Source organism: Lolium rigidum, chromosome 4 (assembly GCF_022539505.1).
Source record: "Lolium rigidum isolate FL_2022 chromosome 4, APGP_CSIRO_Lrig_0.1, whole genome shotgun sequence".
NCBI classification, from domain to species: domain Eukaryota; kingdom Viridiplantae; phylum Streptophyta; class Magnoliopsida; order Poales; family Poaceae; genus Lolium; species Lolium rigidum.
This window is the reverse complement of record NC_061511.1, coordinates 156703124-156717880: the sequence shown is the minus strand read 5'-3', so window position 1 is coordinate 156717880 and position 14757 is coordinate 156703124. Positions and strand designations below refer to the sequence as shown.

At 44.3% G+C, this 14757-nt stretch overlaps 1 protein-coding gene across 1 annotated transcript; it reads right to left on the bottom strand.

Moving 5' to 3' along the window:
• Positions 1-541: 541 nt before the first annotated feature.
• On the bottom strand, positions 542-7404 carry LOC124706105 (replication protein A 70 kDa DNA-binding subunit A-like). The gene is made up of 13 exons (XM_047237764.1): positions 7211-7404; positions 4468-4611; positions 4105-4378; positions 3904-4006; positions 3684-3814; positions 3392-3473; positions 3173-3305; positions 2927-3084; positions 2345-2851; positions 2148-2256; positions 1978-2060; positions 1658-1750; positions 542-638 (listed from the first exon to the last, which is right to left on the bottom strand). Exons 1-12 carry the CDS (start codon positions 7226-7228, stop codon positions 1699-1701), a joined length of 1794 nt encoding a protein of 597 aa, XP_047093720.1. The 5' UTR covers positions 7229-7404; the 3' UTR covers positions 542-638; positions 1658-1698.
• Positions 7405-14757: the final 7353 nt, after the last annotated feature.

Here is a 14757-nt window from a genome sequence, read left to right as displayed (position 1 = left end):
ACAAAAGCAGCAAGCTCGAGCAGCTGCCCATGGCACAAACGACTGGACACCGAGTTTAGTTTCAGACAACAGGTTTCAGACAACAGGCAGTAATATTAGTAGGTAGCAACTAAAGTTCAGTTCTAGGAAATAGCAGCCAATAAGATCAGCAAAGGTAGCTAGAGCTAACCCATGAACTTGGCACGCACTACTGCAGGGCTCCTCCCCTGTTTGCACAGAGGGTGTACTTGCAAAGCGTGCCTTACATGCTTATACAAAATAAGCTTTACACTGGGGTGACCTTTACACTGGGGTGACAGTGCAAAGGTGACCCATTGACCGCATATACTACTGCAGGGCTCCTCCCCTGTTTGCACAGAGGGTGTACCTGCAAAGCGTGCTTCATAAACAGCGTGGGTTTATACAAAAGAAGCTTTTCACTGGCATTTACATCGACAGTGCAAAGGTGACATCGACTTGCACCAAGACGATGAGGCTGCCTCGGTAACCCGACGATCTAGCAAGGAAGGCTCACTGACCAACAGCACAGGGCGAACCACGAAATGTTACTAAGATACTAACAAGCTCTTCAGATGGTCCATGTGAGGCATGCTTGCAGAAGGCACCATAGCTGAAGATAAGGCAGCGCGGACGAAGACCTGAATGTAAGAAGCCGTTATAATCTGTTAGCCTAGAAGAGAAGTAACCGAAGTGAGATTACAAATATAATTCCGAGAGAGCCTAGAAGAGAAGTAACCGAAGTGAGATTACAAATATAATTCCGAGAGAGGAAGGAACAAGTCAAAACCGAACACTCTTAAAATAGCGGAATAGGAAATCTTAAAAGTGGGCACGAAAAACAATCATAGCTGAAATCAGTGGCAAGAAGAAAACTTGTCAGGTAAGGAAGAGTCCTTCCTCTGGTTTCCAACCCTGTCCTATTTGATCTAGATAAGGAGTTTCCTGGTTGTTCTGGGCTATGCGAACTCAAAATATCTAATGGAGGAACCTTTTTTTTTTGTTTGACTTCCCTTCATTGATCTTAATGATGCAGTGCATTTTCATGTATCTCGTGCCGATGAAACCTACATGGAACTATTTCTTATTTAGACATGGCATATATGTACCCGTATCGCGGATGCTCTGTGGTTCTTGTTTATCATTACTCAAGAAGGGACCGTGCGTAAGAAAATGCTATAAATGGCCAATTCTAGCAGGTTTACCCGCTAGGAATTATGTAGGTTATGATGAGTGTTGCTAATATCCATTCAAACATTTCTGTCTGATTCTGCTGCTGAGTTCCATGATCTTCTAACCTTATATGCGCACTATCTTGAGTGATTAGCCATCACTCACTGAGGGCAACCCTCTATGGCAGTTTAGCTTAGTAAACCAATCACTGACTAAGGGTATTATGTTTCTCTGCTAAGTTCCGTTAAGGCTTAGTGAACTAACCGCTAATTAAGGTATTATGTTTCTCTGCCAAATCTTATTAAGGTATTTAGTGAAACTATCCAGCTGCAACATGAAAGGAAATTTCGGGTATTATTTTGCTAAACCAAAGCAGAGATAGAAGAAAGAATTCCCGAGAGAGAAAAGAACAAGCAAGGATAGAACACCCGCAGAACAGCGGAAAGGGAAATTATAAAAGCAGGCGCAAAAAACAAGAGAGTCAAACCTTATATACATACGCCGCCCACAAACACATCGTCCAAGTGTCTACGGCTTCGCTTTCTTGGGCAAGGTACCTGACTTCGCAGAATTGGCGTTCCTAAGACAGAAGAAAGAATGTCATGTACCTGTGGCTGGCTTTAGATAAAGTAGCACCATGTATTTAGGCTAAACCAAAGAAGGCGTAAAGAATATATTCATGGATTATTTGTCCAGCAGGGGGTGGTACATACATCCTAGAGCATAAAGCGGAAGTCGAAAACATAAAAATATCAAATCAAACATAATAATACCTAAACCTACAGGCAATAGGCGACGAAAGAATACCTCTTAGATTTTGGGTTTGGAGGCGGTCCGTTTTTCTCTACATCAGTGGTTATACCATCATCTTCCACAGGCTCAACCAACGTCTGGAAAATGTGCCAAGGAATGCAAGGTAAAGAAAGGATATCCAGGAAACGCTATCACAGGCAAAGATTAAAAGCACGTAGACTAACCGCTGGCTCTTCTTCAGCTGCGGCGGCACAAGCATCAGCCAACTGTGTGTTCCGTTTCGGAGGGCTTGAAAACAAAGAACGCTTCGTGCCACGCTTAGGCGCAGACGAACTGATGTGGGAAACAATAAATTAGGCAATGACATGGAAACAAAACAAACAAGATGTGCACACATCGAGAACAGGTAAAACAAGAATACCCTTTAGCTGGAGTCCCAGGGCTAGCAATAGGAGAAGGGGGTGTTGCATTCCCACTGCTATGCGATCCACCAAACGTAGCAGCCCTGTGATGCACATGTGATAGAGTTGGACCTAAGGGCAAGAGCCTGGAACCTGAACCACCAGCGGACGATGAAGCCCCAGCAGACCTCGAGGAAGCAGCAAAAGCCAGAGGAGGTAACTCGGGTTTGTAGGTCTCCTCAATCCTGCAGACTTGGAAATTCAGGTTCTCGCTATTGCCTGAGTTCCATTTCTTCGAAATGGAAACTAAAAGCTTGTACTTGTGGCCAACGAGACGCTCAATCTCAGCCGGAATAGCTGTGTCGTGTCTAGCAACATTGGCCAACTCATCAACCATGTAATAGCCTGGATATCTTTGCCGCATCAAGTTCATGAGTTGCTTGCCCACGGCCCCTGCCGCAACCTTTTCGAACATCACAAATTCAGATTCACCTGTGGCATCAGTCGCAAAGAAGGAGATGCAATACCTGAAAGCAAGGAGCAAACCACGATTAGGCAACATGTACCAGGGAATTAAAACAGGCAAGTGGCGAGGCACTTACGCTAGGCTAACGTCAGAAGAATCGCAGTCTTTGCCCGAACACCGAAATCGGCACCCATCGTGCTTAGAGGACTTGCGGCACACGGAGCACGAAGCGAACCACCAGCGCTGGTCTGCGCCGAGCCGGTCAACAGTCGCAGTGCAAAGGAATTTCTTTTCCTGGGAACATAGTTGGATCCAGGTAAGAAAAATGTAAAACAAGTATAAATCTGTAATGAAGAGATTTTTCAGAGACAAAACAACTGACCATATCCACGAAGGGATCAACTTCATTCAGCTGTTCGAGGGTTTTCTCAGCGGGAGGCTCGTACACTCGGGGCGCGATGGCACCTGGCCCTGTAGGGACATAGGTGGCTAGAGGAACAAACTGCGGCCCAATCCTATTTCCAAAAATCCAAACGTAAGTATAGAGCAGACGGTAGAAAAGCCAGCACTAACAGGAAAATGTTAATTTCAGAGAACATACTTCTCACGGAACAAGTTAATATCAGGTATGTCCTCATCAATGTACCAACGACAGGCAGAACTACCACTCAACCCTCTAACACCTAAAAAGAAATTGCAGAACAAGAGATACTCAGGTGGTGAGAAACTGAGAACGGCTGCACAAAACATATGAAACGATTCGTGTACGCAAGCAACAAAACACAACAACCCATCACATAACACTGAAAAGAGGTGCATTAACATACTTATAGCAGAAGAGATGTAGAGGTATAAACATACCAACTACAAGAAGTGAGAATCACAACACTTACCATGAGATGCCTTTGGCAACGTTCCTACAAAGATAGCAATGACTGGTTCTTTCTCACCCATGGCACAAACTGCTTCCGCGTCAAACTCAAGTGCTCGATCACCCCAAAGAACAAGCCTAATCTCATTGCCCCTGTACAATGAAACACAGGAAGATAATCAAGAAGGTGTATAGGCAACAAAGAGCGCACGCACGCAGAGAAAAGGAGAACAACAGCTTACAACAAGTCCTTCAGTATAACAGTCCTCGTATTAGAAGCAGCCTGCTGGTACATTGACTGAACAGGGATCACATCAGAAACCATGTCAATCTTCCCAATAACATCTGTACAGAAATAGCCCAGAAATCAAGAGGTAGTCACAGAAGGTGAATAGGAGCAGCCTCGTGAGTAGTGAGAGGAGAAGAAAATCAATAAAACTAACCAATGAAGCGTTCGGCACGGCCACAGGGGACTGGGATATCTGTAAACGAAGTAAGACTGTACCTACAGAATGGGTATGTATCCGCCAACCCAGGTCTTTCTTCAACCGTGGTATACCTTGTAAACTGAACCATGAAAGGGCTCTCAACAGGCCTGAAGGTTGGCTTCGACGGATTACAGAAAAACTTCCTTATAACAAACACCTTCCCTTCCTCCAACACATCCTTAAGCCGTTCAGATGTAGCCGGAGGGAGCTGACCATACATATGGTTTCCCTAAAGAAACAAGAACAAATTTATAGCCGGCACAAGAAGAAAGCGAGAAACGGTAAAACCGTAGAAAACCGTAGAACTATAACACCAACCTCAACGTCAAGTAGAACCAGATCAGTGTGCTGAATAGGCCCTTCATCGGTCCCTCCACGATAGTGCCACATGCGAGAAACAAGGACACAGATCATCCACTGATGGTTGTCGCTGTGGATCTCAGAAAGCAGGTTGAACGCCATCTGAATCAACATAACAAAGACGATTAAAGCAGGAGGATGCAGCAGAGTGAACACAAGCATAATAAGCAAATAAGAGGAATAAGGACAAAACAAAGGAACCATAAAGCAAGCGCAATCATAGAGCCATTACCTTGTAGAAAATCAAAACAGCTGCTAAAACAGCCACTACCAAAACACCAGAAGCATAATTTTTCGAGAAAATTCATGCCTCAGGGAAAACATGCAGATAGCCTAACCAACGAAGCAAGAGACCATACATAGCACACTGGCAGAAGCATGCGGCGAAAGCCTCCAAAACCAGGAGACTAAATGCTAGCATGAAACCATAATATATACACCCCAACATTCCAAGCAATCAGAGCACCAACAAAGATTATTCATCGACAAGTGACTGGAATATTTCAGCAGACACCCATGGCACCTCTGTTCGCTAGATAGATTAGCCATAGAAGTGAGATAAGCTATACATAGAACACCGGCAAAAGCATGCAACAAACACACCAGGATTCCAAACCAAAAGGCCAAAAGCTTTCATGGAACCAAAGCATATATACTATAACTATGTACATTATTAGACTACTGAGCAATACTATCTCGCCGACAAGTGCCCGAAAAATTTCGGAGAACACAATGTTCCTAGTTTCAGTAACCACACGTGCCATCCTCGTTCTCAATCAATATCTTTAGGGCTTCTTTTGAGGTTACACGGGACACGACGACATAAAACTGGCCATGGGTGAATACAGGAGTTTTAAGATACAAACCAACTGCTGCAAGAGTCTGGCCTTGACTTTTATTAATGGTCATCGCATAACATATTCTAATAGGAAACTGGCGGCGGTGTAAATTAAATGGCCATTTAGGATCTCTAGTTGTAAGACATATCCTGGGTATGTAGACAACATCTCCAACATGGGAGCCAGTCATCACAATGGCCTCAATGACTTTCTCAGCAAGCCTAGTGACAATAAGACGCGTGCCATTACATAAACCGGTCCCTTGACTTATATTTCTAAGAAGCATAATGGGAACACCTTTTTTAAGCACCAGCCTATGATATGGGAAGTTGTTTACCTTGATAGTATTTAGGACCTCAACGGGATAAAAAATATCTATGTTACGAATCCCATCGACGGAGTTTCCTGTAGAGTCACAGCTTAAGTATTCCTTCTCCTCACCAGGCACCATAGAAAGAACATGCCTATTGACATCTTCAGCTACCTCATTAGTCGGTGTCAAGATGGCTCTTTCTCTTAAATAGTTCGGATCAGAGTACCTTTTCAAGAAATCAACATATACAGCCTCAACAATAGCACCTATTTTATCACCATCAGTATGCACTAAATGATCGTCAGGGATGGTAATCCAAGTTGGGTCCGATTCCCCCGGGCGCGCCACGGCAGGAAGTGTGCCATCACCGATGCTCAGAACCCACCGAGCAAAGGCTGCTGCCGCGACCTGCACATCAGGATCAGTGCTTTGAACAGCCAGACGCTGGTTAATAGTAAGGTGAAGAACCGTAACATGATCCCATAGAGGAGAATTAGTAATAGCAGAACCTACAACCTGGGAACGTGTCCCGCCCTCAATTACCGGCAAGATCTGCCTAAGATCACCACCCAAGACAACCACCTTCCCACCAAATGGTTCATCAGCTAGCAAAGGGTCATGGTCAGACAGGACATCACGCAAACTTCGATCAAGTGCCTCAAAGCATTTCCTATGTGTCATCAAGGCCTCATCCCAAATAATAAGGGACGACGCCTCAATCAAAGAAGAAAGCATTGTACCCCTCCGAATGTCACAGACCCCATTAGCATCTAGGTTAATAGGAATCTTAAATCTAGAATGAGTTGTCCTACCGGCCAGTGCAACATGAAGAGACGCAACACCCGAAGATGCAACGAGTCAAGACAATTCTTTTATATCCCCTAAGATATGTAACCAAAGCATTCCAAAGAAAAGTCTTTCCAGTGCCACCCTGTCCTGAGACAAAAAAATAACCCAGGCTTACCATCTCGCACCTTATCTACGATAGACTCAAAGGCAATTTTCTGATCTTCATTAAGCTGAAGTCGCATAGCCTCAGAGGTCCTAATGAGTGTTTCACAGTCCTGCGAAAGCTCGTCACTAATCATGGTATTTCCACACGAATCAGCAGCATAGCTTGTCTTTAGAGGCAAAGCATAATCTAGAATTTTACATCCGTTCTTAGAGAAGACAATAGATAATTCATCTAAAAGCATATTTCTCAGCTCATCGTCGGGAACAGTATAGGAAGCATCATGAAGAGAACATTGTATCCTATACTGGATGTCTTCAGCCAAATAAGTCCAATATTTATCAAAAAAGCCATTTTCATCAAGGACACCACAGAAAATAATCATAGTAACAAACAGCTGTCGTAACTGGTTCCCCATACCCCACTTCAAAGCCTCATCGAAAGCACAGTACCACTCACTGTCATCGCCTAACAACCCTCTTGCAGCACATGCATCCTTAAACGATTCATACACAACGCCATTATAAGTCCTAACGTCGGCATAACACTTTGCGCCTTTTACAATCATCAACAACATTCTGAGATAGTAAAGCTCACCGGTAGAAGGGTGAACATAATATACCCTCCCAATTTTGTCACTCCGTTTTCTCCGCACCCATTGTTTATTTTCTGGCACCCAAGACCACTCTGTTGGAAAATCACAGTAAGTTAAAGACCGGGCGTTAGCATACTTGGCATTACCAACAAACCATTCAGTTAGCATGGTCTTTTGTAACAGGCTATTATTAATAATCGCAGGAAGCTTAGCGAGTGCGCGAAAACGCACAATTTTAAAAACGGTTGGGCCTCCACCATCGTTCACGGAACGGTCTATGGTTGCTCCCATGGAGGTGAAAGCGAACAGGCAATTGTACTGGCGTATTTTCTCAAGAAATGCTTTGCTACGCACGGGGCCATCGAAATCAAGGAGGGCACGCAGGAACTCCGGCGGCTCCTTGAAAGGTGCAATAAAGACCTTCCCACCTTTGCAGCAATTGTTATAGACAACTCGCCTTTCAGTGATCGCAGACGCACTCTTCACCCTTTCCCGGTACCGGAAACTGCGCCTTACACCGGCCACAACGATAGTCCGGCCCTCCATAGTAAGACTTATCCGCATAGCCAGCTACAGGTTTTCTCGGTTCGGAACCAAGCAAATAAAAACATGATAGCAACAAACACAGGCAGCACAAGCCACATGAGGTTTCTATTACCTTTTAAGATATCAACCTCCTCTGTTGTAAACCCAACCCACAAAGGCTCGAAGGGGGAAGTAAATGGAGCATCTGTACCAAACATGGGCATATAAAATCTCACAGAACTAAAATAGCACACAGCAAGCTAAACCAAGCAAGTAACAGGGGAAAGAGCAAACAACAACCTGGTGTGCGCCCACGCTGCCTATCATGTATGACCTTGCGCCTTTTTCGGTTTCTAGTAGCAACCTCTGGACTAACAACAGGGAAGAAACCATCCCCTACAGGAGAACCAGCAACAGCACGCACGCACAAACATTAAGAAGCTGAAACAAAAGGAACCCACCAGCACCCAAAAGAAAACAATGAAGCGCATACATTTTCTTTTGGGGAGGCCTGCAGAAACAAACCCAACAGGCGCCGGCAGTGGCACAAACCGGGCTCTATGGCGCCTAGGCGCACCGGTTCGAACTTTAGAAGCGAAGCCACCCTGAATGCTCTTGTACGGGCAGGACGAGGGCCAACCATGACGACAAGCAAGAACGCATAGGCACGAGCAATTTTAAGGAGAAACTCACTCTGCACATACACTATAGTACACCTCATGTCAGAACCGACCCATCCTCCGTCACCTCACGCAAGTCAAACAAAGCCGGCAGAGCACAACATGCAACGAGGGCCTCATGAACAGTAGTAAAACATTGAGGAGCAAATAAATGGTAAACACATAGACACAACGCACGGATACAGGCTATGACACAGAAACAGTGGTAAGCAAAAGGTTAACCAAAATCAAGAGCTCTAAATAAGGAGAAACAAACCTTGGGTGGAGCTGCGAGCAGAAGACAACACCGTTCAGCCCTAGCAAATCCTCAAGTGGCGAGACCTGCGTGTTTAAAACGAGAATGCATGAGGCACCAAACAAAACGAACAGAAGGCCATGCCACTATATGTCCCTATCAATAGCAGAAGCAGACAACACCGAACATACTCCGGTGGTCATACATGAAACCATTTAATTTGCTTTGAATAACTTCCATGTAAATAACAAAACAGTTTGTGTTGACCTCAACAAAATGGCAGCCTACCTTATGAAAAAGCAAAATTTACCTATCAATAGCAGAAGCAGACACCACTGAACATAATTTGGTGGTCATATAGGAAACCATTTAATTTTCTTTGAATAACTTCCATGTAAATAACAAAACAGTTTGTGTTAACCTCAACAAAATGGCAACCTACCTTATGGGAAAAAAGCAAAATTTACCTCGTAGATTGAAAGAGGCAAAATTTTCACACATGATTAGGGAAGCGAAAAGTACCAAGTTTTATCTCAGCACTAACTACATGAAGTAAAATGCATTGAACCAAAAAGTGTGATGGAATATAACAGGGGTGACACTGCATAATATAGCTGAACCAAAATATCTGAAAATATATCACTTTTTTCACGACAGTACTAATTCAAGGGTCCAAAATATCTGAAAAGACATTCAGCTCTCTACCTCATCAAATTGCAACTCAAACCCCCAAATCCCTTTGTTAGTGGTCCAGTTAAATGTGTTATCAGAGAAAAGGAGTTATAAAAGCATGCTTACAATAATAAGTAGCAGCAGAAACTACAAGGAATTCCTCAGCCTAATCAGTAACTATTTTTAATTAACAGGAAGGAAAACTTAAATTATTTGTGTTTTTTTCTTGTTCAATATGGCTGACGTGCAACTGTTATTAAATCTGTATGAACAGAACATGCTAATCTCAAGACTCAAGAACAAAATGTGCCAACACAAGAACGAACTTTCTATAAGGCAATGCGAGATCATTCCGCACTGGTATTTTCTACTACAACAAAACATACACATACTATCTATCTAAAAATGCTTACGTGTTTGAGGTATTAACAACCAAATGCTTACTGCTGATTAGGAAGCAGGCATCTCACGAAACAAGGAAAAGTGGGAAATGATAGAGGTCAAGAAGAAGACCAACCGAGTTTAAAAAAAAAAAAAGAAGACCAACCAGCTCGTGCAAAAAGATAAGATCGTGGAACAAGGCCAGCACCACGGACGGAACAACCTGCAAGAAACAGACAGAAGCACATACGACTCACCATGCAGGCATTTCACCAAACACGTAGAAGGCAGGGAGGGGAAACGTACATAACTGAGAAGAAGCAGGGGGAGACAAACCAGGCTATGCGAGTCGAGAAGGCCGGGGAAGAAGCGCAGCAGCGTCGCCAAGCACCCTGCAGCGGAGGACGAGCAGATGAGCGAAAGCAGGAACACACCGCCGGCAACCAAAGAAGGTACAAGTAAAAACCATGCACAATAGAGAGGGGATTGAAATTTCTCTTGGAGAGGGGATTGAACGGGACCATGGGGGCAATTGAGCGACGAGCCTTACCCGAAGGTGGATCTGGCTTGGTCATCACGTACCTCCGCGGTCGTCGCTCGCCGTCCTCTCGTCTACCGGCTCTTCTCCACGAGCCGGAGCCCCGGCGTCGTGCTGCTCCACCTGCCCCATGAGACGGAGCCGGAGCTCGCCGCGCCCAACCAAGCCCGCCCGCGCCCGCCCTTCCCGAGCTCGCGCCGGCCTCCCCTTCCCCGAGCCGGGAGCACGGCGCGGCCGCTCACAGCCGCCCCGCTCGATCTCGATCTGGAGCTCGCTCGCGCCATGACGGAGAGATTCAGGAGGCGGCTCCTGCCGAGAACCGCCGTCGTCGCGCCTCCCGGCACTGCGCCGGCCTGGTCGCCGCGCCGCTCCGTCCCGAGCGTCCGGTGTCGCCGCGCGGGGGAGAAGGAGATCGCCATCGGGGAGGAGAGGGGCGGGGAGGATTGGGGTCGTCCACGGCTCCACGCCGATCTAGGTTTTCACCGTCTCCCGTGGTAGGAGACGGAAGGCGACGCGAATGAGCACCCTAGGCTGCCTCTGATGGCCGGGTCCCAAACGAAGCTGGCCCCAGTCGTCATTGGCTCGGTGGGACACGGAAAAAGTGAGAAAAAAATGACCGATCGGACGGCTGCAGTGAAAAGCGGGATTGGCACTGGTGGAACGGACGAACCAGATGGATTTGCCCCTCTCAGAGCCCTTGCATGGCCGGGTAGTATTAGAACATTTATAGGAGAAATTGCCGGAGTCCCAACTCTTGAAGACGCTTCTCTTCAATTTCGGATTTCATCAAGCTTCCTGGGATTGAGGCGGTTGCCAATGCATGCTTCTTCGCCCTCTTCAACGCACCCCTAGGGCCGGTTCTAGCATTTCAAGGGCCCCAGGGCGAACTCTATCAAAGGGCCCAAATCGAGAAAAAATCGATTACATACATGAATGGATAAAATTATTGTAACCCCATAAACACCGATATTTTATCGATAGCAGGTTTCTTGCCTTTGTTCCAAACAAAATATTATAGAAGCTAAAAAGCATGAAAAATAGCATGTGAAGAAAAAGTAGATGCAGAACACGAAAAATAGAGTCCAGCAGGAGGGTCTCGTCGAATTTGTGTTATGAGAATTGAAAAATTAAGATGTAGAACACATAAAAGTAGAGTGACCGCAGGGTGATGAGTGCATTTTTAGCATGTTTTTACACCATTATTTCGTTAAGTTATCATTAAGTAGTAATAGGATTTTTGAATTTCACCGCGCTACCACGCCCTTTTATGCTTGTCTACGCAGGATCTCAAAATAATAAGGCAATGATAAAATATCAATAAAAACTATCATTATATTGTATTTTAATGTGATAAAAATCATTTTAGCACTTAATTATGCACATGGGCGAAAGAAGGATGCGAGGACAACTTCCAGTAAGTTTAGCGGGCACCGGTACCGGGGGAGCCTGCCCGTACCGTTCACACGTACGGTGTGTCAGAAGCACCGCCTCGTCAACTACTTTCATCTCGCGCAGACGCCAGATAGATCCGAGACACACAACTCCGCAAAACAGAGAAACACCACCCCAGATCAGATCTAGAGAAGGAACTTTGGAGAAGACAATATTCGGGCTGCTACGTAGATCCTCGGAGGACAAGTCATCATCCCCTTCATCATCAACCGCTGCATCACCAATACTATTCACCTCCAACCATAGTTGTAATCTTGATTGCTATTGTGAAATTTTGTTCGAATTCATTCCATTCCTTTAATCCCCTCCATAAGATTATGATGATGTTCTTGATTGCTTCCCTGCGTGAGTAGTTGTTTTAGTTCTTGGGGAGATGGAGAACCCTAGCATGAATATGAGATGAATCTAAGATGATTTATGGTTTTAAGTATTAATGTGTGTTAGTTCTCTCTCTTGATATTATGTGTTGTGCACCATGTGTAATACTTACCTTATGGTCTCGAGAGGGAACTGCCCTTTGAAGTGTGGTAAAGTAAACGGTGAGAAGTGACATTACCGTATCGGCACTTTAACACATGGATGAGGGGGATAAAGAGGGACTCACTATTCTCAATCGATAACGGTAAAACCCTTAATAGGAATAGTCAATATGTGGCTTGCAGAGGACTAGCTGTTGTGATTATTTAGAGATGTGATGACTGATGGCTTTCTAGGCGCATCTTATTACGGAGCTCTTCCACACACAATATGATTAAAAATATACTTCATCTCATTAATATGAATCCTAATGGTAGAGGTGGATCCAATAATCTCCGAGAACACTTTGTCTTATTAAGTTTCAACCCATTTCTTATAACACTTTTACTGCTTTATTTACTTTATTGCAACCAATTACAACCGTCCCCTAAAAACATTTTGAGATTAGAAAATAATTTAAAAGTAATCTTTAATAGGTAGTAGCAAGGGGCATTAAGACTTTAACTAGTAGCTCTTCGTGGTTTGATTCTTGATAACTGCGAGAACACATATCGATTGTAGCTAGTTTTGAAATAAGAGTATTGAACCACGAGGAGCTACTGGTTAGGGTCTTAATGTCCCTTGTTACTATTATCTAGGGGGTACTTGTAAGTTATTCTAATTTCAAGATAAAGTATATAAAAGTGTGTTGATAGCTAAAGAAAATAAGAACAAAGAAAATAAGCTAATGCAACCAAGAGCTAGAGAGTGTTGAGAGTGTGTTTGTGGTATGGTTGAGGGGTTCTCAAGGAGTGTAGGTTCCACCACTAGTATTGCTATTACTTATGATTAAAATAAACTATATCTTTGCCAGGCTATGTGTAGGGAGAGCTTCATAATAAGATGCGCCTAGAAAGTCATCAGTCATCGCATCTCTAAATAATCATAGCAGCCAGTCTTCCGCAAGCCACATATTGACTATTTGCTATTAAGGGGTTTACCCCATGGTTATCGATATGAGCTTAGTGAATCCCTCTTATCCCCCTTATTCATGTGTCAAAGCGCCGATACGGTAATGTCACTTTCCGCCGTTCACTTTACCACACTTCAAAGATTAGTTCCCTCTCAAGATCATAAGGCATATAGTATGTGGTGCACAACACATAATATCACAAGAGAAAACTAACACACATTCATAGATCAAAGGTATAAAATATATTTATTTCACATCATAACATTACTAGGATTTCTCCATATCTCCCCAAGAACAAAGGAACTACTTATACATGAAGGGGATCAACATCATAGCAATATGAATATGAAGGTACAATTGCATACAAGTGTAAATCCTAATAGGGTTTGGATCACAACCAAGTAGACAAAGAGGATTGAAGATGTAGACGTTGATGATGATGATGGAGATCGATGCGTTGCCCTTCAAGATTCTAGTCTCACTGTGTTAGTGGAGATGGTGGCGGTGCGGCAGCTGTGGATATGGCAGCGGTGCGGCGGAGCAGCAGGGCTCCGCCCCTTAGGGTGTGGATGATGAAGTGGTGCCTCCCCATGCCTCCTTCCCTCTTTATATAGGTGATGGAGGTCAGTTTCGCGAACTGATGAAGCCTGGGGCCGAATATGCCCATCGGGTCTTCACAAATGTTGTTCCGTTTGACGAAACGGACACAATGGAGCTGTTGGAGATATGCCCAAGAGGCAATAATAAAGTGGTTATTATAATATCTTTGTGTTTATGATAAATGTTTGCATACCATGCTATAATTGTATTAACCGAAACATTGATACATGTGTGTTATGTAAACAACAAGGAGTCCCTAGTAAGCCTCTTGTATAACTAGCTTGTTGATTAATGGATGATCATGGTTTCGTGATCATGAACATTGGATGTTATTAATAACAAGGTTATGTCATTGGTTGAATGATATAATGGACACACACCCAAATGAGCGTAGCATAAGATCAAGTCATTAAGTTCAATTTGCTATAAGCTTTCGATACATAGTTGCCTTAGTCCTTCGACCATGAGATCATGTAAATCACTTACACCGGAAGGGTACTTTGATTACATCAAACTCCATTGCGTAAATGGGTGGTTATAAAGATGTGATTAAGTATTCGGAAAGTGTGAGTTGAGGCATATGGATCAATAGTGGGATTTGTCCATCCTGATGACGGATAGATATACTCTGGGCCCTCTCGGTGGAATGTCGTCCGATTAGCTTGCAAGCATATGATTGGATCATAAGAGATGACATACCACGGTACGAGTAAAGAGTACTTGTCGGTAACGAGGTTGAACAAGGTATGGAGATACCGATGATCAAACCTCGAACAAGTAAAATATCGTGTGACAAAGGGAATTGGCATCGTATGTAAATGGTTCAATCGATCACTAAAGTCATCGTTGAATATGTGGGAGCCATTATGGATCTCCAGATCCCGCTATTGGTTATTGCTCGGAGAGGAGTCTCGACCATGTCTGCATAGTTCGCGAACCGTAGGGTGACGCTGACGAGGCGGTTCCTCGGCAATGCCCACCATGAGGGGCTTGGGTTTTAGAGAAAGGCGACGACGGAAGTTCCGGGAGCAAGGCGG